We start from the raw sequence: 25,429 nt of genomic DNA, 5'->3' as shown, positions 1-25,429 counted from the left end.
ACACCAACCCACTCACAAAGCCTCCAACCCAAAATTTGTCCTGCCTACAAGATGTGCAGAGATAGAGATGGAGCAGCCATCTTTGAGGGAACGGCCAAGCAAAGATTGGCCCAACCTGAGACCCATCCCACTAGAGAAGGCCAACCACTAACACTACTTATTAATAATCTGCTCCACATGCAGACAGGAACCTAATATACCTGTCCTCTGAGAGGCTTCACCCAGCAGCTAATGGGAAGAGCTGTAGAGACCCACAGCCAAACGTTAGCGGGGAGCTCAGGGGATCTTGTGGAAGTGGGGAAGGAAGGATTGAAGGAGCCAGAGAGGTCAAGGACGACACAAGAAGACCTACAGAGACAACTAACCAGGGTCCATAGGGGCTTATGGAGACTGAACCACCATCCAAAGAGCATGCATGGGATGGACCTAGGCCCCCAGTACATATGTAACAGATGTACAGCTTGGTCTTCATGTTGGTCCCCTACCAACTGGAGCAGGGGCTGACTTTGGATCCCTGTCCCCTAGTTGGGCTGCCTTTGTCTAGCCTCAGTACAAGATGTTCTTAGTCCTACTGCAGGTTGGTACGCCAAGGCAGACTGATATCCATGGGAGGCCTCCCCTTCTCTGAGAGAGGGAGAGAGGAAGAGATGGGAGAGGGGAGGCAAGAGGGAGGAACTGAGAGGAAAAGAGGGAAGGGGAAGTTCCGATTCCAATGTAAATAAATAAATAAATAAATAAATTAATAAAAAAGCTGATACCTCAAAGCCATCATTTATATTTCTTCAGTATACCTCCCTAGGTCTCTTTCCTGGGGGAGTCTGAGTGGTGTGGGCACAATGCTACTCATCTCTTCCCTTGTTCACTACTGTCCTGTGATGACAGTATTTATACCATGGGGAGTGACCCACAGTGCTGTGGAGAGCTGGGTGCTACACGCTTTCCACAACAGCTCTGCTTGGGATCCTCAGTGATTGGTGGGGTTTATTGTCCCTCTGCCCACCCCAGAGCTCTCCAAAAGACACTTGCTCTGTCAGACCTGCCACTGAACAACACACATCTCAGTTTCAAACCTTCTGGAACATTTGGCTAGGGTTCCAGGTTTGTTCTTTCTCCGGGAGCCCCCATAGCCACTTTTCCTTGCCATTTTATGCAGCTAGGTCCCTTCTGTGGCTCACAACCTGCGGCCATAGCTAACAGTTCTCTTGGAATGACACAGCCAAGAGAAGAAAGAACATTCCAGATATTCTTTCAGTGTTTTCCTTCTGCATCTGTTTGCATGGGGTCATTGCCTTTGCTGGAATGCACAAGGAAAACCCCATCCTTTCCTCTGTGTAAGTTCATGTGTGTGTGTGTGTGTGTGTGTGTGTGTGTGTGTGTGTGTGTGTGTGTGTGTGTAAAAGCCAGAGGTTGATGTGTGTCTTCCTCTCTACCTCATATTTGAGGTAGAGTCTTTCACTGATTCAGCTGGACTGGCTAGCCAGCAAGCCCCAGGGAAATCCTCCTGTCTCCACTTCTCTGGTACTGCAGTAACACTTGTCTTGCTCATACCCAGTTTTGTATGTGTGTACCAGGGATCCAAATTCAGGTCCTTGTGTTTGTGTGCCGAGCACTTTCTTAACTGAGCCATCTCCCTGTGATGCCCAGTGAGCTCCGCAATCCCTCTGTCTCTTTTCAGCCTAATCTTTCTGTTTCAACACTCATATCTCTTTGTATCCTGACTAAAATGTTTAAGGTGTGCTTTACTTTTTGTGTGTATGTGTGCACATACGCATATGTGTGAATATATGTGTGCCGCACCATGTGTACAGAGATCAACCTTGTGGGAGTCAGTTCTCTCTCCTACCATTTGGGTCCTGGGGATTGAACTCAGGTCATCAGGCTTGGCAGCAAGCGCCTTTACCTCCTGAGCCCTCCTGCCCCTCTTCTGACTGGTTTTCAGCCTGAGCTCAGGAGTTTGCAGCCTACCTTGAATCTCTATTCCTCTCTGTACATTATCTGTATGACCCCAGGAAGGTGAATTAACTTCCTTGTGCCTTGGTTTCCCTGTTTGTAACAATAGGATGTTTGCACTTAACTGTATGGGTTACTGTGAGGATTCCACAGGACAAGAGATTTCTCGGGCTCTCGGAAGGTTGCATGAAACGCCTGCCTTGTTCACTTGCTTACGCTGAATGACTATGAGTTCTCTTTCCAGTTCCTGAGCCCAAGTCCCAGCCAAGTCATTCCATATTCCTTCCTCATCTCTGTGATTCTATCTGTCCACCTTTTCCTACCACAACTGTTTATATTTCAAACAGTTTTGTTCAGATGCTGCCTCTTTTCTCCAGCCAGGAATGCCAGTTCTTGCCTCTTAACCCTATGAGTATCTGTCCAAAGTTGTCTCACAGAGGGGACAGATCTTCTGTCTATCAACCTTACAAGGGCACCTGGGTAGACGGACTACAGGGATTGGTTTATGGGGAGCTCTCTTTGAGACAGAAGCTAATGCTGTCATCTGGGTACCTGGGAGACACAGGCCTGGGGTGCTCATTTCCATGGGCTATAAATAACTCTCTGAAACCATGGCATGGGCCAGAACTGCACTAGATGGAGTAAGGTAACCACTGAGAGACGAGGGACCTGTGTGGGTAACTCATCTGTCTTGCCTAGGCTTCTCGGGTGACAGGCACCTGTAAAGAGAGGCAGTTTCGGCTGTCCTGAGCCACACCTGGCCCTATGGGACCCAGGCTGGTCTTAGAGCTGAAGTCCCACTAATATTCAATCTGGTCCAAATACTAAGCAATATTTCTCTTCCCTTAGCCCATTTGACAGGTGGGGAAACTGAGACCCAGCAAGGGGAAGGAACTTAAAATTGGGGCTCAGGCCTTTGGACTTTTAGGAACCAAGGAACTCTTGCCCTGGGGGAGGGGACCTGTTTGCGGGCTTACTACAAAGCCCAGCTGGCCAGGGCAGGGCTCTGGTTTGAATTTTCAATGTGTCCTGTGTTGGGGAACTAACCTTTGGGTATGATGAGGTCACATGAGTTCTGCCCTCATGGATAGATCAATGGCAGTCAATCGTGGTTGTTGTTAGGTGCAGTGGGGCAGTAACTATGGGTATGGGCAGACAGTGTAGGAGAGTATTAAGGAAGGGACAGGCTGAGTCACTTTCCTCTTCTCTCTGACTCTCATCCCTTCTGCTATCTTCTCTGAACACTACACCCCATAGACATGATACTCTGACCCTGACCTTTAACCTGCAGAACTATTGGAAATACATGTTATAAGATGTCACTGAACAGATACCACCACGTGAGACAGATAAGGATGTGGGGGTCTTGTGCTTACAGTGGAGACAGAAGCCCAGAGTCCCAGCCACTTGGTATACTCTTGTGATCTGGGTGGAACCCTGGAGAGAGGGAACCTGCTATGAGGACCAGTTCCCTCAGTTCTCAGCTCTGTGTCTCGCCCGGCCCTGGAGATGAGTTTGTGCAGGGAGCATGAGGTCCTCTTCATACTCATAGAGACAAGGCTAAGTCGTCTCACCCCAGGTGATGATTTGATCACACAGCACAAACAAACCCACTTCATTAGCTACTTTTTCTTTGTTGTGATAAAATACCCTGACAAAAGCAATTTAAGGGAAAGGCTTTGCTTTGGCTTATAGTGTGAGGAGGATGCAGGTCATCATGGAAGGAAAGGAGAGTCATAGTATGAAAAACTGATTACATTAATCCACAGTCAAGAAGCAGAGAACAATCAAAGCTTTTACTCAGCTTACTTGCTCCTTTTTATACAGCACAGGGAATGGTGCCACCCACAGTGGGCAGGTTTCCCCACATCAGTTAGCCCAGAAGTCTATCTCTTTGGTGTTTCTGTACTTTATCAACTTGACAATTTAGATTCACAATCACATCAGTTAAACCCAGACTAAAACCACCTACAACCTGTGGCTGGAGACCCCTGCTCTTGGAAGGCTGACCTAGGAACTGTTCATGTCTCACACACACCCTGGTCCTCACCCCAGGGTCTTCCTTCTTGCTGTTCGCCACTGAAATTGTACTTTCATCCTATGACTGACTTTCAATGCCTCCCTGTTCTTTAAGCCTGGCTCAGAGGAAGCCTCTCCCAACTTTGAGCCTCCCTAGGCAGGATCAGTGCTTCTCTGGTATCCAGTGTATTCCCTCTCACTGCAGTCATTCCTGTCTGTAACATTCATGGCCAGGTAGTATGGGAGATACATGTTAATGCAGAGGCTCTGAGCCTCAGTTTCCTTCTGTGGCAGTGGGGATGAAAACAGTTCCCAGTTTCCAAGGATAATGGGAAGACAATGGGGCACAAAGCCATGGAAGCTGGCACACTGCGGGTAAGCATGCTCAAACTAGTTCATGGTGTCACAGCTGGGGTCAGTTCCCTGCTATAAATAGAACTGCTTCTAGGCCAGAGAGTAATGGGGCAAGCATAGCTTATACCCCACTTGCGACTCCCTTTGGGATATTTAGGGGGGGAGGATATCTGCAAAAGATTCTGTCTTTCCTACATCCTCCCCACTGACTGGACTGAAGCCCTGGCTGCCTATGGCTTCCAGATTGCTTACACTAGTTTCTGGCCCAATTACCCTGACCTTTGGACCAGAAGTGGGTGTCTGTGAAGGCTGCCTGGTCCTGAACATCCTAGGGACAGTTATGTGACAGACACAAACACTGCTCCTTAGGGAATGTTAGGAAGCCATGTCACTTTACAGACACTCGTCTGTACACTTTACAGACGAGAAGGTGTGGTCCAAACCTGCACAAATTAGGTATGCAACACATAATAAGGCTCAACGAGGGAGAGACTGGGTCAAGGGCCTCCGTGACTCAGAACGGAAAGCTAATGTTCTCATTCGTCCTCTTTTTTTTTTTTTTTTTTTTTTGCACACAGTAGGTGCTTACTGTTTAGTGCATATCTGTTCTGTAGAACAATGGTGCCTTTCTTCTGAGAATCAGGTGACCTTTTCTCTCCACGCTTCCATTTTCTACGGGCTACTGGTGAAAGCATTTGACCTGGATGCTTTGGCAGCGCACAGTGAGTGACGGTGGTGGTCCACAGTGAGTGATGTGGCCCTCAGTGAGTGACTGTGGCCCATGGTGAGAGTAATGCTACTCCACAGTGAGTGACGGCAGCCCTGTCTGGGCAGAGCATTGCTGCATGGTCACCAGAGCCTCCTCATCCTGCTGAGATCACCCAGGAGCCTTCTGGTCAGCTGCAGGGTGGCCCTCTGTTTGAACTGCTTTCTGCTCTCCTTTGTACCTCCTGGCTGGTCTGCAGAGCTGGTACCCGAGACACTCCTTAGCAAGCACTGGCGGGCTCCATTCTACTGATGATTCATATGCTGTGTGGGCGCCGCTCAGAAGAGCTGTTCCACTGACTCAGGCGTCCGGATCAGCCCGCTTTTAAAGGACTTTTCTCTGTGGCGGGTGGAGGGGGGGGGTCTCAGAGAGGGTGTGTATGTACTCCCAAGCAAATAGCAGGCTTAAAAAAACAAAAACAAGGGGTTGGGGATTTAGCTCAGCGATAGAGCACTTGCCTAGCGAGCGCAAGGCCCTGGGTTCGTCCCCAGCTCTGAAAAAAAAAAAAAAAAAAAAAAAAAAAAAAAAAAAAAAAAAACAAAACAACACCTCATCTACTTGCTACGCAAGCTCACTCATCTGCCAGGATTGGGTGATGGGCTCTCACCACAAATTAGGCCCAACCTGTCCCCTAAAGTCACATGGAGATCACCAGAGAAGAATGACAATAGCTGATGCTGAGGTCACAGTTGAGGTCAGGCTTAAATCACTTTGTGTGATTTCTTCACTTCCTGAAACAATGCCATGAAAGCCACACAGTCTCACACCATGTTCCAGGCAAGGAAATTGAGGCCCAGAGTGGTAAATTACTGATCCAGTGACCCTCGGCTGGACAGGAAGAGGAATCAAGACTTGGCTGTGAACCCGGCCAGTCTCCTCATTGCTGTGACATTTGTCACAGGCTTGCACATGCTGGTGCCGTGGCGTTTCCCTGGTTCTCTGCGTGTGGTTATTAGGGAACTGGGTTGGGCTGCTGCCTATAGGTGGGGTGTAATGTGTTCTGGGGTCTTCCTTGTCCCTAGCTGTTTCCTTCAATCTCTTCCTCCTATGCAGGCTGAGCACTGCTCAGGAGCAAAGTGTCTGCTTTTCCTCACCGCGGTCATGTGTGCACCAGGCCCAGAAGCCCCTGTGGTTGTCTTTCGTCCCCTCTTTATCATCTAGTAGCCTTGGAGAGACAGATCTGATTGGTTTGAGAGCGGTCACGTGACTACAGGTGGCCCAGTGAGAATCTCTTCTGAGAATTTAAAGGGATGAGTTATGAGGAAAGTTATGCTTTTTGCTTCTGGGGAGACTGGAATGGGAGGACCTTGGCCTGAGTGTACAGGGCTCCTGGTACCTGTGAAATAAGCCAAGGCAAGGGCAGCAAAGTTAAGCAGAGCAGGAGGGAGGGGCAGTCATCCTGACGACACCGGAGGCAGCCATGCCTGTGGATGACATGGCTGTGTGCAGTCATGAAATCTCCTCTGTGGTAGAAGCCCACGTGATGGTCACCAGTCAGTGGCAACTCAGTAAATCCTACACGGAGATTCGATTTCCTCTTCATTGAGACATTGTCTCCTGTAGCCCAGAATGGCTTTGGACTCTCTATGTAGCTAAGGATGACTTTGAACTTCTGATCCTCCTGGCTCTGTACCGAGTGCAGGATTAAAGGTTTGCATTACAATGCCTGATTTACGTGGTTCTGAGTACAGAACTCAGGCCTTGTGCACATCAGGTGAGTACTCTGTCAACCGAGTCATAACCTTAACCCCAAAAGATGGTTTATAAAGAAAATGTCTAAAGGTGTTTTAAGTCATTGTCTCCCAGAGACAGAGGGCAGGGGACCCAAATAGCATTTCACAGAAGAAAACCAAATCTGCTGAGCTTTCAACCCCTCATCAGGAAGGCTGAGGTGGGAACGGCCTTCCTCTAGTCTTTTCTTCTTGTTCCACATTTATGCGAGAAGGTGGCTAAATGTCTCAGACTTAGGAATATCCATGTGGGTCCTTCTCCTCCAGCCTTCATGCCTTCAGTTTAGAGCCCCATAAAGGAGCAACAACCAACCAAGGAACAATCTTCTAGAAAGACCTCCAGGGAGCAGGGAGGCCTTGTGGCCTGTCTCTAGTCTGTGGAAGTGTCCCCACATGGAGTCTATATCCCAGACATTCCTGTCTCACCATGCCTGGGACACTTCTATATCTCTGGGTGTCTTGAATTCCTAGGTGACCTCCCAGGGACCCAGTGTTCCACAGGAGACATAGGACACGAGGGTAGAAAGATAGAGGGCACCACTCGCTATCCCACCCTTTTTGGGTCCCCATGATGTGGCTGATCCATGGATGGGTCTGGTTCTAAAACAGTAGAGCAATTTTCTATCACAAGGCATACCCCAGCTCCCACGAACTGTTCCCCATTCCTCATCCCTTGCCCCATGGTGTAGGTTGGCTTGGGAGTCATCTAAAATTAACCACAGGTTCCCCTTTACATTACTGGCGTGATATCAAATTCCCTGTGCTGTCCTGGCCCCTTTGTCTCCCTTGTTCTCCCCACCAAGAGACACTTAGTGATAAACACCCAACAGGAACCTGCCCAAGGCACCCCAAGGGAGGGAAGTATGAGGCCACAGAGCTTCATGTGTCCCAGGGCCACATTGGGCATGGGGAACCAAAGCTACCTGTATCATGGGTGACACAAAATGTTCCATGTTTTTCCCCAGGCCCCAGATCCATCCCTTGCATGAAGAGGTACAAGGGCATATGTGCCTCTCTCTTGCCCTTCCTTCTGTGGCTACTGCTTAAGGCCTTGGGCATCTAAACCAAATAAAGGGACACCCCAGGAAACAGTGCAAGCTTCTGCTCTAGACCTGGGCCCCCAACACTGGCTCCCTACTTTGTGCCTCCTCAGCAAACACATACGATCTTCATCAGGAATCTTCTTATATCATTTCCCAAGTCCTTCACAGGGCCAGGCCCATGTGTACTACTTTTAAAACACTCGACACGCTGGTAGCTAAGGTGACCTGCATTACCTCGGCATTGCCTCAATGGCTTAGGAATCAAATGGCCACCAGGTGCTGCTGTCTTCCCTATCTGAAGACAGGGAAGAGTCCCCAGGAGTTTTATTGAACTCTCTTAGTATCCCTTGAAGAGAAATCCATGAGGATTAAAACTCTACTATCCCAGTCTAGAACAGTATGGACGGAGAAGGATTGGCAGGTGAAGGGCATTGTTCAGCAGCGGACACAGAAAGGAACCAAGTACAGAGGAGCAGAGGGTGCACTGGCCTAAAGTCTCTAAAGTCAGGCCTCTGTGTAGGCAACCCAGTACTGCTGGCCACAGGAGCTGAGCCCACACCCTTTGGTGCAGAAAGCAGGGCTGCAGGCAGAGTCACACTGCTGGAAGCCCCAGACCCCATCTACCACTCAGAGAGCTTTCTGCCTAAATTTAGCTGGATAAGGTGGCGACTGCTCTATACAGGCCTGGAGCAGTTTCCCATACTAGCTCTCTGATCTCTACAGTGTGTGAATGGCAGGGGCTGTCAGAACAGCCAGTGTGGAGTCTCCATGTGAAGCAGGCACAACCCAGACCGTGTGGCTTCTGGATTAAGAGGATGGGGCTGGGGGCTAACCAGATCTTTAAATCATACGGTCAAACTCAGTCCAGATGCTGAACCCTAGAAAGTAGGGGGAAAAAGAATTATGTGAGCCCTGCCAGCTTATGCATGGTCTACTGGGGCATTCCTTTGGGTCTGATATTGTCCCTATCGGAGTGGTAGTTAATGGTGGCGTCTGCACATCTGCAGAGTGGCCTAATTGCTTTAAGGAACACATTTATGGGGCAGCCTAGAATACCAGCTATGGGTCCAAACACTCATAGATCTCCTTGTTGGGAGAACATGATTGCTCCTACCATAAGGGAAGAACCAGAAGCCATTCCTGCTGGGAATCCAGACACAGGGCATTTGGTTTGCATCACTCAGTGTGTACAACCAACTGTATGTATCCATGGGAAAGTGGTGATGTTCTGTTCTGGGACTCTTTCACCATTATCCTCACCATAAGCCTAGAAGGTCACTGCTATCATCAGCTCCATTTCCAGATCAGGAAACAGGCACAGAGAGGTTGAGTAATATGCCTAGAGGGAGTGGCAGAGCTGGGATTTGAACCCAGGTCTTCCACATCTGGAGATCTGTAGTATGTAGTAGACTGCCCCTTTACTCCTCCCCTTATTTCCATCTCTCCTGATACCCTGGAAGAACTTTCTAGAAACCAGTAGTTTAGGATTGGTTTATTCAATGGTGGTATTCCCTCCACAAAGCTCTTTCTTCTGGAGAAGCAAACCAAAGCCTAGAGATGCCAAAGGCCCAGAAGCACGTGGCTTGGCTGAGCAACAGACAGGAAAAAAAAAACCAAAAACAAACAAACAAACAAACAAAAACAAAAAAACAAAAAACTAAACCTGGTTTCTCATTTACACCTAGTGCCAAACTTCTCACTATGTCCTGTATTTGGACTTTTGCAAAAAGCAGTATTCTGTGTCATGATACACACGTTCCAGTTTCTTTCCTCCAGAGCCAATTCCAAACATCTCCTCCACCAGGAAGCTTTGAAGATCCTCCCTGTCCAGCTGCCTCACCACTCCTGGGGAACATCAGCTACTCCTGCACTCCCCGCTATGTGCTGTGAGGAAGCTCAGCTGTTGCTGGGGCTCCCTGTTGACTGGGGACTCAGTGGACACATCTCAGGGTACTACTGGACAGCTCTTCAGCCTTCTTTGGTGGCAGGCACCAGGCTGGGTGCTACCTGCACATTCTAAGACCGGGTTCTTATCCTCAGGTTCACGCTTGTTCCCCTTCCCCACTCCAGCAGTACCGAGAAGGTGACCATCTGGAAATTGTTCTGTTTAGTGCTAGAGTTTGCTCATGCATGGTCCCACACTCTGGAGTCTAGAGAGCTTGGCTAGCAGAAATGGGGCTGTTAAATTGGGATACATATGTTAAAGACCCCGATGAAGCGAGCTACATCTGTTTTTAACAGTCAGCTCTTTGCCTGGGGAGATGGTCACCGACTCCCTAGAAACAGGGCCCAGTGACATTTAAAGTAACATTCTGGACTCCCATTCAAAGGCAAAGGATACTTAGGCATTTGTGCCTTGTGGAAGGTCAGAAATGACTGAGGTGGCATGCAGGGTCCCCAAGCAGAGTCCCCACCCTTCTTAGGACCCCATGTGACTGTTTTCAAGTCTAGTATCAGAATAAATGTTTCTTCTATGCCTCTTCCCCCCCCCCCAAATCACGCTTCCAGACTTCTGGCTCAACCAGTGGGCAAGGTATCAGTGAGGGCAGGCAGAATAACAAGAGGGAGGCTTCCTCAGCTTCCTCTTTTGGCCTAAGAGGATGAGCACAAACACCTCGTAGACACTCAGAAATGGCAGGGTACTAATATGTGACCATCAACCCACCTGGCTGGACCCCAAGGTCCCCATAAGCCTCACAAAGCAGCCTCAGCACCAGTGCCCCAGAGATGGTGTCTAGCAGTGCCCGGTTATAAAAACAAGGACTTGGGGGACAGCTTTCTCCAAACTTAGTTGCACCCATATCCCAGACTCCAATCTTTACTTGAGCGACTAACTGCTATCCACTTAGAAAAATCACTCTTGCCACTTACTGAGTGTCTGCTGCAGGTCCCCCTCTACCTAAAGCTCGTGCACAGGAAGCACTGGCGTCATAGTCCAGAGGAAGAGGCCCAGGCTCAGGGCAGTCGTTGCTCTAGGCCTGGAGGAGTCAGGATAGAGCCACGTGGCTGTGCCTCTGGCTTTGTGTAGGGAAAGCTTCCTACATGGCCACAGTGGGTAACTAGTAGAAACAGAGCCTTAGCAGGGCTGGGCTCTCTCTACTCTGTCTCTTGGAAATGCCCCATCTCTAGTGGCTGCTGGAAAGGCGGCAGCAGCAGCTGAGTGCTTCTCACTGGAAGCCCCCAGGCCTGTTCAATTTGGGAAGTTGTAAGATGGCCCCAGGAAAGAACCTATGAGGACATCCATCATCTTGTCCATCGTAGCCTATACCTGGCTCCCCAGCCCTCTCCTCTGTTCCTGTGCTCTTTACCCAGAGTCTGGATTTGTGATATACAACTGCCCCTGCAACCTGGAGGTGAGGCATGCTGTGATAACTCTGATTTGCTGCCTGTCTGCAGGGCTGTGGGTCTGTGCCCAAGCCAGCCACGAGGAGGGCACTTTAGAGGCATGGGCACAGTGGACAGATGTGGGCTCTGAGCTACAGCCACAGTGTGGAACCCATGCTGTATCTGGACCCAGGTGAGCAAGACATGGCTCCTTTGTGAGTCCCCTCCAGTCACCCTCAAAGTCAGATGCCTCTTGGTTCTCACAGAGGTGGCAGTGACCACCCCTTCGGGCTGATTTGTCACCTTCTTTCCCGAGTACAGCCCTTGCCCCACTGTCCTACTGCCATTTTCTCCACAAGTGGCATGAGTCAGATGTGTGATGAGACTCAGCCTTGCTAGAACACAGCTAGAGTCTGAAGGCATTAGTGTTGCGGTCTACCTTGGAGACATCCCCACAATTAGACTTCATGGACACAGAGCCTGGAGCCAACTCCACGGCAGCCCGAGTGTAAGCCTCCCCCACCTACCTTCAACAGGAGAGGTTTTGAGGCGCCGGCAGATGGCTTCAGTGTCCCCATATGTCTCCTTGATCTTGACCACAGCCTCAGTGCCCCGCAGCTCCATGAGGGAGCGCAGCTCCTCCATGCTGCACCCGAACTCGCCCCCATGGCTCGACTCATTTCTTTGGTTTTTGGAGTAAAAGTCGCTGTTGGTCATATCACCCATGTTTGCTGAAGTTTCTGCTCAGGCTGGGCCTGAGGGTCAGCACTGGAAAAGGGGCCTGTGGGTGATGGCTGTGTGTGGCTGTCCTCAGTACACCCTCACCAGAGGGTGTTAGCTCCAGGAGGCCAACTTCCAGTCCCAGGAGGAGGTGATGGCTGAGGTGGGCTGATGACAGCACTGGAGAGCTCTGAGGAGTGTCCCCAGGAGTGGGGTGAGGTCCAGGGGCCGAAGAGGCTCAGGAATGCTGACCCAGGAGTCTCCATTCAGTGGGGCCCATGCTGATCATCCCTGGGGCTGGCATCTACATGGTCGGGACAGCTCCTGTGGATACAATCAAGAGTGAGTGGTGAGGGTGAGACATTCAGAAACCATATGGCAAATGTTTAGGAGAGTCAAGAAACAGGTGTTGATCTGTCACCTTCAGGAACCATTGACACACACACACACACACACACACACACACACACACACACACACACACCTGGCTTTCACTCCCTCAACATACAAGCATCCTGCCAATCCACTGACTCCTATATTATTCAACCCCAGGGTATATTCACATGACAATTCCCAACCATACCATGGGGTGCAGCCCTCTTACTAAATAGCCCAGATGCTATGCTGCATAGCAACTGCTCTCTTTGTGCCTATTCCGCGCTCACAGACATACCAGCACAGGGCTGCATTTCATGCCACTCCAATCCGTGCACACTGTCACACACTGTCCAGTCTCTAGGCATGTAACTGAATGCCCCCTTATAGACAAACAGCAGACCCCATTTCCCTTTCTCTGACTGGCCCTGTGTATTTATACATGCTGTTTGTCCACACAGTCTGGGATGTAACTCCTTTCCTTGTAAGTCCCCTGACATCTCCCCTACAACACTCCCTCTCACAGCCCCGCCTGTACCCACAGCCCCCGCCACAGTCCTTCAGGAACTCAGAGTGGTGTCAGAGGAACCACCGCATGTATTCATGAGGCTGTCCTCCAGTCCAGAGCTCTGGTTCCCTGCAAGGGCTGAGATCCATGGAGCCCTCACCTGGAGCCCCCACCGGTCAGCACCAAGGACAGCAGCCAGCAGCCCACAGGTCCCTCTGGAAGCAAGGAGGAGGGAGTCACTTCTCCCTGCTCTACAGGCCACCCATGCAGGAGTGCAGTGGCTGTGGGCTGCCAGGAAGAGAATCCAATCTGCCAAGATACCTAATACCAGCAGCCGAGGCCCCAGCAAGCGTTGGGTGACAAAGGGCCCCAGCTGAGCTCACTTGAGCCTGGCACGGGGATCAGCCCCTCCCATCAGCCATAGCCAGCTAGCCATCCCGAGTGGGCAGTGAGGAGCAGGGATAAAAGGAAGAAGAAAGGTGCCAATATCAGTCCACTCTCTACATGTCTGACCTTTCTCTTTACAGTCCTCTTCCCCTCATTTTAGGGTCATAGTGTCAGGTTTGTGTGTTTCATTTTCTTAGCAGGGAACCCCAGAGAGGGAAGGGAGTTTGTCAAGGGCCACAGAGAGCAAGAGGGTGGGGCAGTCCAGTGGGGATGATGTCCTTCCCTCAGGGATATGCTGGGTGGGGTGGACTGTGCAGGCGAACACTGGCAGAGTTAATAGGGTGGGATGCATTGCATGTCTTGTGTCCTGGCTGAGGCATCCTATGCCACCCTACAGGAGACACTTCAGCTTACAGGGATTGGAAGTGCACTATGGCTTATATACAATAGGTATCCCATGGAGCAGAGTATGGTGTAGACATGATGCCCCAAGAGGAGATCTGAGTGCCAGACACAATGTGTGCAGGGCTCTTCCCCCCAATGCAGAGGTGGCCCTCTAATGGCACTATCCTGAGCTCATGAGGTCTCACTCACCTTAGGACCAGGTGAGGTGGAGGCCAACTCTGTCCATGAATACAAACAATAATCCCTTCTCCCCATCTTTTTTGAGACAGAATAGCCTCAGACTTGCTATTTAGCCAAAGGTGACCTTGACCTTGAACTCTGGATTCTCCTGCTTTTAACTCCCAAGTGCTGGAGTTACATGTTTGTACCCCCACATCAGGCCTTACTCCTCCATTTCTTAAACAAGTATTGTACTGGCTGGTTTTGTGTGTCAACTTGACACAAGCTGGAGCTATCACAGAGAAAGGAGCCTCGGTTGTGGAAATGCCTCCATGAGATCTATCTGTAAGGCATTTTCTCAATTAGTGGTAAAGGTGGGAGGTCCCAGCCCATTGTGGGTGGTGCCATCCCTAGGCTGGTGGTCTTGGGTTCTATAAGAGAACAAGCTGAGCAAGCCAGGGGAAGCAAGCCAGTAAGAAACATCCCTCCATGGCCTCTGCATCAGCTCCTGCTTCCTGACCTGCTTGAGTCCCAGTCCTGACTTCCTTTGGTGATGAACAGCAATGTGGAAGTGTAAGCTGAATAAACCCTTTCCTTCCCAACTTGCTTCTTGGTCATGATGTTTGTGCAGGAATAGAAACCCTGACTTAGACAAGTATCATACATCAGATGACATGCTAAGAGGTCTCTGTACATATAGTATTACATATGACTACCATGCATGCAGGTAAGCAGCACAGTGCTTACTTCACATGCTGGGATCTATACCTAGTAACATAGACATGTACATACATGCACACGTGCATGCACATGCACACACAATGCATGTGTGTGCACACTTCATACAGTATTATTTGCTAAGAGCTAAGTTTCAAGTATGCATGCAGTGTATTTCATGTGTTGCTCTGGCTAAAATGGTACCTCGCTTATCCATCTGGTAAATAACTATGGATAAATGGATGAGATAAAAAGTAAGCAATGTCATACATACATATACATACACACACATATATATACATACAAATACATACACATACCTACACACACACACACACACACACACACACACACACACACAGAGTATCTCTCTTCTAGGATGTCCTCCATTGACCTTGAACTTCTGGTCCTTCAGTCCACATTTCCCAGATGCTGGCAGAACAGACGTGCCCCACCATGGCCAGCTTCCCATTAGCTCTTTATAACCCTTTCAGGTGGATATTATAGTTAAACCCATTTTACTGACAAAAATGTTCTCCGAGGGACTGAAGAAATTTATCCAAGTTTACACAGCAGCGGGGGATGTTAGGAAATTTTAAACTCTGGCCCACCATCCCATAAGAAAGGCCTGGTGGGAGCTTGTTCTAGGGACCAGAGCCTCTTTAGGCAGTGCTGGTTCCCAAGACTCAGGTTTACTATTTTTTTCCATGGCTACAAAAGACTTCAGGTCCTCAGCAGGATCCTGTACCCAGCACAAGCAAGCTGTAAGAGATGTGGGGAGCTCTTTAAGAGCACAAGATTGGAGGAGGCCTGGGTCCCACACAGATGGGGACATAGGGGCTTCTGTGTTGATCAGCACACTTTCTACTGCAGACTTGTGGGAGTCCAAGGAAATAGGAGGGAGAAAAACCTAAATGGCTAAGAAGATGATGATCCCATAGCACAGAGTGACTCGTGAACAAGATGAATTTCAAATGAGGTGGAGCATTTTGGACCCTTGACGTCTGGAGGTGAGTCTGAGCTCAGGGTAGGTGGACCTATTGCTGGAGGGAGGGACTCACTTGAAATCTTCTAGTGCAGGCTTTGCTTTCTTAAGGATAAGAGGTGATTTTTTATTTGTAACCTGGGGAGCCTTGGTCTTCAGCCCCAGGCAACAGTGTGGGTAAGAGATGGCAGAGTGAGAGAGTCAGAGAGTCAGAGAAAGAGAGAGTCAGAGAGAGAGAGAGAGAGAGAGAGAGAGAGAGAGAGAGAGAGAGAGAGAGAGAGAGAGAGAGAGAGAGAGAGAGCAGAGAGAGAGAGTCAGAAAGTCAGAAAGAGAGAGAGGTCAGAGAGAGAGAGCAGAGAGAGAGTGAGAATCAGAGCTCAGAGTCAGAAAGAGAGAGAGAGAGAGAGACAGAGAGAGAGTGAGAGTCAGAGAGAGAGTCAGAGAGAGAGAGAGAGAGAGAGAGAGAGAGAGAGTCAGAGAGAGAGAGAGAGAGTCAGAGAGAGAGAGAGAGTCAGAGAGAGTCAGAGAGAGAGCAAGTCAGAGAGAGAGTCAGAGAGAGAGAGAGTCAGAGAGAGAGCCGAGAGTCAGAGAGCCAGAGAGAGAGAGAGAGAGAGAGAGAGAGAGAGAGAGAGAGTCAGAGAGAGAGAGAGGAGAGGAGAGAGAGAGAGTCAGAGAGAGAGTGAGAGTCAGAGAGTCAGAGAGAGAGAGGCAGAGGCAGAGGCAGAGGCATCTTTTTGACCTCTGCCCTGCAGCCTAATGCTTAGTGGCAGAAAGCCCTTGGGCCTGAGCTCTTCTGTGATTTGCATGTGATACTACACCACTGTCACATGGAAAGACACGTATTGAGCATTCCCTAGGTGCCGTGCACCTTAGTGCGTTACAGGGACATCTGCTCTGAGATTTATGAAGTCTAAAGAGCAGTGGCTCTGGACGCTTCAATGTATTGGTTCCCATTGTGACCTATTCACCTCCCAGCTGAATGGACAGCAAGCAAACATTGGTTTTGTCATCTGACAAATGGAAGAAGAGACATAAGGCATCTCTCTCATAGGTGCTCCTCTGCCTTGGTGAGTTAGTGCATGTGACGTACCGAAGACCAAGCCCAGTTCACAGACAGCACAGGGAAGTGATTGTTAGTTAGTGCACCTACTTAAGACCCGGATATCACCACAAAACATGTGGAACTGAGGCTGAGGAACTTCAGGCTCACGTGGGTGGCAGCAATGGACCTGGAATTTGAACCGGGGCATACAGAGACTCACTTATTCTGAGAGCTCCAGGGCCTTGCTTTGTGATGCAGTCTCAAGGACTTCTCCTGAGACTTAAGCCAAGCACCATATGGGAAGCAAAGTGGCTTACAAACCACAAGGGGCTTTTAAACCTAAGGTGCTGTTTGCACGACATCCCTTGATACCTGTGGCATGGCTTACAGGCACTGATAATTACTTCTGTGACAGCACAAGCCAGGAGAAGTGTTAGCAGCAATTATCTCTGTGAGCAGAATAACAGGCACGAGTTAACGGGCTTCTGTTGATATGAAGGACTATGGGTTAAGATAAACTGATTTTGAACCGTATCCATCAGTTCACTCACCATTTCTCTTACTTTCTTTCCTCTATGCACCAACCCATTGGCTATGCATCTATCCACCCACCCACACACCATCTCTCTTTGCTTCCTTCCACTTATCTATCCACCCATTTACACACTCATGCATTTATCTATCCATCATCCTCCTATCACCTATTAGTCTGTCCATACATCCATTTATCCATCTGCCTGTCTGTCTATCCGTTCATCCGTCCGTCCGTCCATCCATCCACCCATCCATTATACACCCTTCCTTCCTTCCTTCCTTCCTTCCTTCTTTCCTTCCTTCCTTCCTTTCCTTTCCTTCCTTCCTCTCTCAATCCCTTCCTCCTTTCTGTTCTCCCATCTTCCTTCTCCCCACCCATCAGTCCACTACCTGCACATCTACCTCCCTACACACCCCGCCATCTTTTCAATGACAGTATTGTGGGAACCCACTTGGTACCAGGCAATGAACAATCAAGACCTGGTCCCTGGTCCCATCTAAGAACTGACAATCAATGTGACAATGAAAACTATGTATGACCCATGACTGGATGTGCTTGCTGCCATAGAGAATCCTGGGTGCTGTGAACACATTGCATGCAAGTAGGAAGCTGTCCCAGGAAGAAAGGGAAATACACAACTGGTGGGAGGGGCTTGTGAGGAAGTACAGAGGGATGAAAGTCTGTGGTAACCAAATCAGCCAAGACTTGGAGTTCAGGCCTCTCATAGGTGATACTTGTCTTTTCCATCTGATGCTGCTCACCTCACATCTCCATATCTCACAGATACTTGCACAAGGTCACCCCCATGCTGGGCACCTTTTTTAAAATTTTAAATCGCTCAGCTTACTTTGGAACTTGCTTTGACTGGGAGAGATGATCAAATCAAAATCGTGGGGTTCATAGCCACAAAAGCACTTGGCAGAACCCCAGTGAAATCAGGCAGACAGAAGGAGCCAATGACTCAAAAGTATGTGCTAACCCTAGCAGCTTCACAGTGGCCACATTTGCAGCACTTGGATCCACCCAGGCATCAGCCATCCCAGCAGCTGCTGAACTTCTTGGCTTCAGTGTCTCTGTCCATCCAGCCTACATATATGCCCATGGCTTGGTGTACAAATCACACTTTATTGCTCAGGCCTAGTGAACTGTCTCCTTTACACAGGGCTGGAGAGCCACGCTCCTGTGGAGACATAGTACTGGCACTGACATGTGTTTCATAAATGTTTAGTGAATAAGTGAAGCCCTAGGTCAGCCCTCGGGCTACCATCTATGAGATGGATGGATACATTGATAGGTCTGTCTGTCTGTACTTCTGTCTGTCTGGTAGATGGATGGATGAATGAGCAGATAGAAGAATGGATAGATAGGAGGAATGGAAAGAGGAAGGAAAAGCAGATATGTACATGGATAGAAGAATAAGTGTGTGGATGGAATGGAGGACAGAAGGGAGGTAGGTTGAGTAACAGAGCAGATCACACAGTGAGCCCTCCATACCCAGATTCTGTAGTGTGACCTTAATCAACCTCTTTCTTCCAGGGGCCTCAGTTTCCATGAGACAAGTGAGGAGAGTAGACTACCCTTCTCCAGGGTCCCTTTGGTTTCTGAAGTTCCAAGCTGTTTTAGAAACTAGAACATTGTGACAATATTGGATTTCTAAATTTTGGTTTCCTCTTAGCATTTGGATGAGTATGCATTGTTAGATCTCAACGAGTCAAGAATAGGTTAGGGTGCTTCAGAAAGTCTTCATCAGGAGAGAGACTGGCAGAGGAAGGAGATTTTATGCATAGGCACATATGAGTTAGTTTATATATTATATATAAATCTATAAATTAGATATTTGAGCTAATGTAACAAAGAGGGAGTCTGTATTTCAAAGGAAAGATTTAAAAAAAGCAACCCCAAGCTCAAACCAACAGCTTTTCAGATCTGAGCTGAGGCATGCCTGGTACCTGGGGTGGTTGCAAATGAACTGTCTGCTAAAAATAACCCCTGGATGCCAACTCCTTCTGTTTTAAGAAGTGCCGAATTTAAATGCCACCTGAATATGTATTTTTAAAGCCACCACTTTCTTTGAATTATCCCTGACAGTAAGAACTGATATGGGGACATGAGTGTGGAGGTCCCCAGGCCACACAGGTCTGCCTCTGCTTCCTATATGGCTCTGGCAAGACTCTAAGCTCTGTGTCTTAGTCCCTCCCACCCCATCCCCCAAGATGGAGACCATTCAGTCAAGTGTGAAGGATTTTGTAAGGATTAACTGAGGCAGAGCCCCTGGAAACTGTTAAGTGTTTGTTACTTGGTGAATGGTCATTTCATTCACCTTCTGCTTCTAACTGGCAAAACTAGACTGTCACCTGAGTGCCACCTTTAAAACAACCCAAAATGGGCTTTGATGCTCACTTAAGAGTCCTCATCTCTGCTTGGGCATTGCCCAGTCAGCTCAGCACATAGGTGTTGTCTCCTCTGCTCTGGTCTAAATGAACTAATTATCTCACCCCTGGGGAGGGCATTTTCTTTTCTCTCCTAGCTACACATTCTGGTGGCACAGGGGATCTGGGTAAGAGGCCAGAGAAGTAGAAAGCTCAGCCTAACAGGTGGAGATAGAGACAGAGTTCTTATACATCTCTCTTGGGAGGAGGTAATTTTCTCTGTACACGTGTGCTGAAAAGGAAAGAGGCTGATAGTCTTGGGCAAGCATGGGCATCGGTGTACACGCATGTATTAGGCAGGTGTGCATTATAGTGAGTGTCCATGTATATGGGACAAGGCCCGGGCAGACCCAAGTCAGGAATGTGAGAGATGAGGAGGTCCTCAAAGTGCCATATATGTGCTTAGCATGAGGGATCCCAAAGAATGAAAGGAATCACACAGGCCACTGAATAGGTCCATGGTGTAGTGTAGGAGCAGGATTGAGCCAGAGAGAGCTGTGCTACCCCCATCGGAATGTTCAAACCCTGCAGTGTATCTGTGCATAAGGGCTTGTCAAAGTGGGGGCTGACGACCGCAGCCCTGTATCCTCACAGCTGAGGAATGAGAACAGGGAAAGAGGAACTGAAAATGAATACCTCAGAAGCAAAGTTATGGCTATTTTTAGGCAACTGCTATTCTGTTAACCAGAAAAGGAAACTCTAAAAAAAAAAAGGAAAAAAAAAAAAAAGAAAGGAAAAAATTCCCACAAAGAGCCTTGAGAGGCTTGCGGACACAAGTGGCAGGAGCAGGGTGGGCAGTTAGGAACCTTGGGCTTCTTCAGTGTCGGCCCTAGTGTCAACCTCCTCCACTGTCCCTGGTCTCCAGATGAGTTGCCAATAGTAATAGTGGGGACAAGCATCCACCTCTGGAGAACCAGGTTGTTCATACACATATCCATGTATCAACTCAATTACCTACCTGCCTGCTCACTATTCATCCACCTAACTATCCACCCACCCACTTAACCATCTGTCAGCGTATCCACCTCCCCATCTAATCATCCGTCCATACACCCATCTACCACCCACCTAGCCATCTACCCACCCACCTACTTAAGCATCTTCTAGTGTAGCCCATCCACCTAATTATCCATCTGTATACGCACCTACTACCTAACTACCCACCTACTTATTCATCCATCCATACATTTATTACCCATCTAGCAACCCACCCACCCATTCACTAAACCATCCATCCATCCACCTGCCTAACCAATTGCCTGTGTATCCATCCATCCATCCATCCATTCACCCATCCATCCATCCATCCATCCATTCACCCATCCATCCATCTATCCATCCATCCACCCACCCACCTAACCAACTGCCTGTGCCTGTGTATCCATCCATCCATCCATCCATCCACCCATCCATCCATCTATCCATCTATCCATCCACCCACCCACTCACCTAACCAATTGCCTGTGTATCCATCCATCCATCCATCCATCCATCCATCCACCCATCCACCCATCCCTCCATCTATCCATCTATCCCTCCATCCACCCATCCATCCATCTATCCATCTATCCATCCATCCACCCACCCACCTAACCAATTGCCTGTGTATCCATCCACAGCCCACTCACTCATCAAGCCCGTATTCATCAATATACACACCCACCAACCTAATAAGACATGCACTCAAACAGCTATCCATCTACCATCTACCTCCTACTCAGCCATTTACCCAACAACACATTCATTACTCGCCACATGGCCACCATCAATCTACCTTACCTACCTACCCACATAACCATTTATCCATCTCCAATCACCATCTAACTATTCATCTAGTCACTACCCACCTACCAATACCCAACAATCCATCTACCCATCACCCACCACCTAACCATCCATCCATCACCTACCATCTAGCCATCCATCCATCTACCTATCATGATCTAATCATCCATTTACCCACCCACCCACCTAACCATACACTCAGCAAGGTACATCTCAGGTCATTTCCAGGACTCTGGGCTCATGGAGAAGGTAGTGAAGTACTCAGATCTTTCTTCCCCTGTGCGGGATCTGATCATCATGCTATATAGGCTTCACGTGACCTGCAAGTCAGGATCTGGAGGTTGAATTTGGAAATTCACACACAAATTTTGGTTTGGTGTTTTTAAGTCTATAAACAAGATATCCCTTGCTGGGTGTCATATCCTCTGGGTCTCATATGTGGCTTGACCACCACTGCCAACAACCACTGCATCTCTGAGCTTTCCACAGTTGTTTCTAACTTCCAGGCAAGGAGGGCTGGAGATCCATGATGTAACAGTGGTGAAGGTCATAGGGTGGAATTTGAAACAGCTGAAACAGGTCTGCGACAGTCCCAAGCCTTTTGTTTATCTGTGTCTCACAACCCTTTACCGAGCATATCCCTGGCAGTGCCTCATCCCTCCTGCCTCAGTTTACTCTTCTGTAAAGTGAGGCTATGTGTTAGACAGATGCTCAACTTGAAGGGTCATTTAAGTGACACCCTTAAGGACTCCGCTGCCCCTTGATGCTTGTTTCTTAGGAGCATCATCTCTTGGGCTTTCTTGTTGCTACCGATATCCAGCAGGAAGGACTATCCCAGATGTAGGCCAAATCCTGATTGGTTAGAGGCAGAAGGAAGGGGAAACACCCTGGAATCAGATGCACGTGGCAGTTATAATCCACCTTCTGTCTGTGGTGCCCACGGCTTCCCATTGAGGCACAACAGTGTTTGCCTTAAATCCCTCTTCTATGTGTGCTTCAGGCTCAAGCACCTTCCTGTTGAAGAAATCTGAGTTTCCTGACCAAGCTAAAACAACCAAGTCATTAGTGGGTGCACACTCATTAGTGGGTGCACACTCATTAGTGGGTGCACATGTGGGTGCACATGAGAATCGCCTAATGTAGCAACACCCTGAGAAGGCCTATTCGGGGTTGCTGGAGAAGGATGCGTGGTGAAAGGCTGGGGATAGTGGCACACATGGGAGGAGATGGGTGATTTAGACATTATCTCCTGAGCCCAGCCACATGCCTCGACCTTCCCTCAGATTCATTTTCTGCCCTCACCCCCATCCCCAGCAGGGAACTTTGTTAGGTTCCCTCTGCAATCCTGAAAGCTCCCAGCTCCGAGATCACGCAGTGACAATGTCCCTTTCTGGCACTGCTCTCTCTGCTCACCTGTTTTCTGCTCTGTCTTCACAGACTACAAGTAGAGTCTTAAAGAAAGGAAGACAAACCAGAGTGCGGTTGATGCCTCTGTCTGCTGAGGGCTGTGACATGTAATCTCAACAACCCTGGCATCTTCCCTCCACAGCTCGAGATCCTCGCTGTTCTCACTGGTGTCCAGTAAAGCAAGGCTTTTGTGGATAGAATCCTATCCCAGATAGACTTCTAGCTGGCTGATGGATCCACAGTCACCTCTGACTGTGAAAGGCTGGGGCCTAGGGAGTAGACTCTGGGGATGAAATATTGATAGATGACTGGAGAAGGTGATGAGTGCCACCGGGTGTCAAGAAACCTGATGACATCGGCCCTTTGCTACCCGGTGCAAGCTGACTGCAGATGTTGGCATGTGAGCTGTCCACACGGTCCTGGTACTGAAACAGGCTCACGCCTCTAATCCGGCACTGCAAGAAGTTATCAGGGCAACGGATTCCACTCTGAGCTGTCCTCAAGTCTGAGGTGCTGATTTGGAGGGAGGAAACTGAAGGAGCTCCTGGAAAGAGCTGTCCAGGGGCTCTAGTTCTGATAAGACAAAGTGCTGTAAATACCCCTGAGCTCTCCAGGACAGCAAGGCTAGCTGTCACGCGGAGGGGTTGAGAAGGTCAGAGTTAAAAGTATCCGTGGATCGGGGATGCACTATGTGGGTGTTAGGAAGAGCACTGTGTTTTCATGAGCTCTTGAACAGGTACAGGGAGGTTATCTGCCACATCTAACAGAAATGCCCAAAGGGTGCTTCTCAGGAAATAGGGGCTGTTTCAGCGGACACACCCAGGCAGAATGATGACACCACTTAAAGATGACACTTAAGTGCATGGGAGGAGAGTGTGTCAGTGTATCTGTTACTTGCCCTTAATCCAGAAGTGCTAGCAGCCAGTGATTTATTCTTTGTTTCTGCACACAATCCTTGGGCCTGGCTCCTACCAGAACTGAGTGCATACCTAGGTTTTTGGGAAACATCTCCCTGAATTTACTAAGTTCTTTTCTCCATGGGGAAGGGAGGAAAATTCAGAAGTGCCAGGGATAAGCCTAAGTTGGGAGGCTGTTTAAAAATAGTTCAACGAGTCCCTTGGGATCTAGACTAGAGAGGGAGAGAAAAAAATACTTCTATGTAGCCAGAGTTTGCAGAAGTCTGTGGAACTCTGGGTGGCAGAAAAGACAAAGTAGGACTCTTGTGTCGCAGAAGTGGAGGAGACAGGGGGATCCTGTGGCCTGTGGCATCTTTCAGCATAGGCCAGCTACCGTTCTCTCTTTCTGCTTCAGCCGAGGGGTGACTTGTGCTGGTGACTGTTTACGTATTATTGCCACACCTGAGCCCAGGTTATCTCCATGCAAAGACGCCTTGAAGGAAAGCCAGCCATCTCTGTGATCCCTCAACCTTGGCCTCAGACTTAGAGGAGGGGCGTCAAAGGCCAGGAAGCCACAGTAGCTAAGGCTGATACCTGGGCTCCCCTCCCCATGGTAAAGGTGTCATTCCTTTATTTCATAACAGCATCTCCAGCAAGGCTCAAGGTCCCTAAAACAAAGCTTCCCAGGGACAGTTCATTGAGGGATGCTTGTACTGGCACCCCAGGGGGCTGAGTAAAATGAAGATGTGCCAGCTCCACCCTGTGTGGGTGGGTGAGTGTCTGGAGATGTAAGCTGGAGGCTTCGGTCTCTAGTACTTGATACTTCCTTGCTTAAGGTTCTGGCTCAGAACTATCCTGGTTGTCCATTTCTAATCCATTAAATGCCATTTCCTGACAGGCCAGGACCTCAGGTGGTTTTGAAGGTTTTGTAGTTGAAAGCAGTCAACTACAGGGACTTCCAGTCTCTAGATCCTTGCATGTGACAGATATCCCCTCATACTCTCCTTCTTCCTACTTCTTAGGGTTTTCTTTTCTGACCATACATGCCCTGGCTTCTCTGGGGCTTGCCATGGTCCTGCCCTTGGCACTTGTAAAACCTCTCTAGCCCTGGGCTTTTCTCTCCACTGGGCGCAAGTCTGCATCCCCTCATAGGTATTTCCACCATGCCTTCACCCTGGGATCTATAATGGCTGTCCTATGGCTACCCAGCATGGCTGCTTTCAGATAGATTTCCCGGGCCCTCAGCCTTGCTCACATGCATTATCCTTCCACAGGACTTGTGATCTTTGTGGAATCTAAAGAACTGTCAGGTGACACTGCCATCCTTCACAGCCAATTAGGTGCCTGGACCCGTACAGCCCCTTTCCTCTCTTCCCTAGGCTCTGTACTCTGGTCCACCCAACTCACTCATATCCTAGGGCTCCTAGGCCCTCCCAGCCCCACACCCTCCTCTCACCCTGCTGTAGCAAGGGTGGTAGCAGCAGCCATGTACAAGAGCCTCTATGAAGCAAGAGCAATATTATACTCCGTAAACCCTGCCCTACAATAGTGCACAGAGAAGGATGTCTGATGCTTTTTCTGCAGATGAAAAAACTGAGACTCAAAAATGTAAAATAATAGTTTCCCCAAGAAGAATTCAGCTGACAAGGGCATTGCTCAGAGTAGAACTGAGACCTAACTCTGTCCACGTGGACCATCACCTTTGGAACTCTGTGCCCTTTTGGCTGGGGAGACGACGCGGTGGTTAAAGTACTGGCTATATAAACATGAAGGCCTGAATTCATATCCCGAGACCCCATGTGAAGACCTGGAAATGGTTGCCTGTATCTGTACAGAATCTAGGGTCAGAGACAGGTGCATTCTGGGAGTTCACTGGGCAGTCGTCCAGCCAAA

The 25,429-nt window shown here is 49.0% G+C and overlaps 1 protein-coding gene across 9 annotated transcripts in view; it reads right to left on the bottom strand.

Moving 5' to 3' along the window:
* The window catches only part of Atp2b2 (ATPase plasma membrane Ca2+ transporting 2), a 310,592-nt gene that overhangs the window by 91,818 nt on the left and 193,345 nt on the right, over nt 1-25,429 (bottom strand). For all 9 annotated transcript variants that reach the window (XM_032905907.1, XM_032905902.1, XM_032905905.1 and 6 more), the window contains one exon: nt 11,714-12,230. In XM_032905907.1, coding sequence (XP_032761798.1) covers nt 11,714-11,912 — 199 coding nt within the window. In that variant the 5' untranslated portion in view covers nt 11,913-12,230. The remainder of the gene's footprint in view (nt 1-11,713; nt 12,231-25,429) is intronic.

Source organism: Rattus rattus, chromosome 6 (genome assembly GCF_011064425.1).
Source record: "Rattus rattus isolate New Zealand chromosome 6, Rrattus_CSIRO_v1, whole genome shotgun sequence".
Lineage (NCBI taxonomy): Eukaryota > Metazoa > Chordata > Mammalia > Rodentia > Muridae > Rattus > Rattus rattus.
This window is presented reverse-complemented; position numbering and strand designations above follow the sequence as displayed.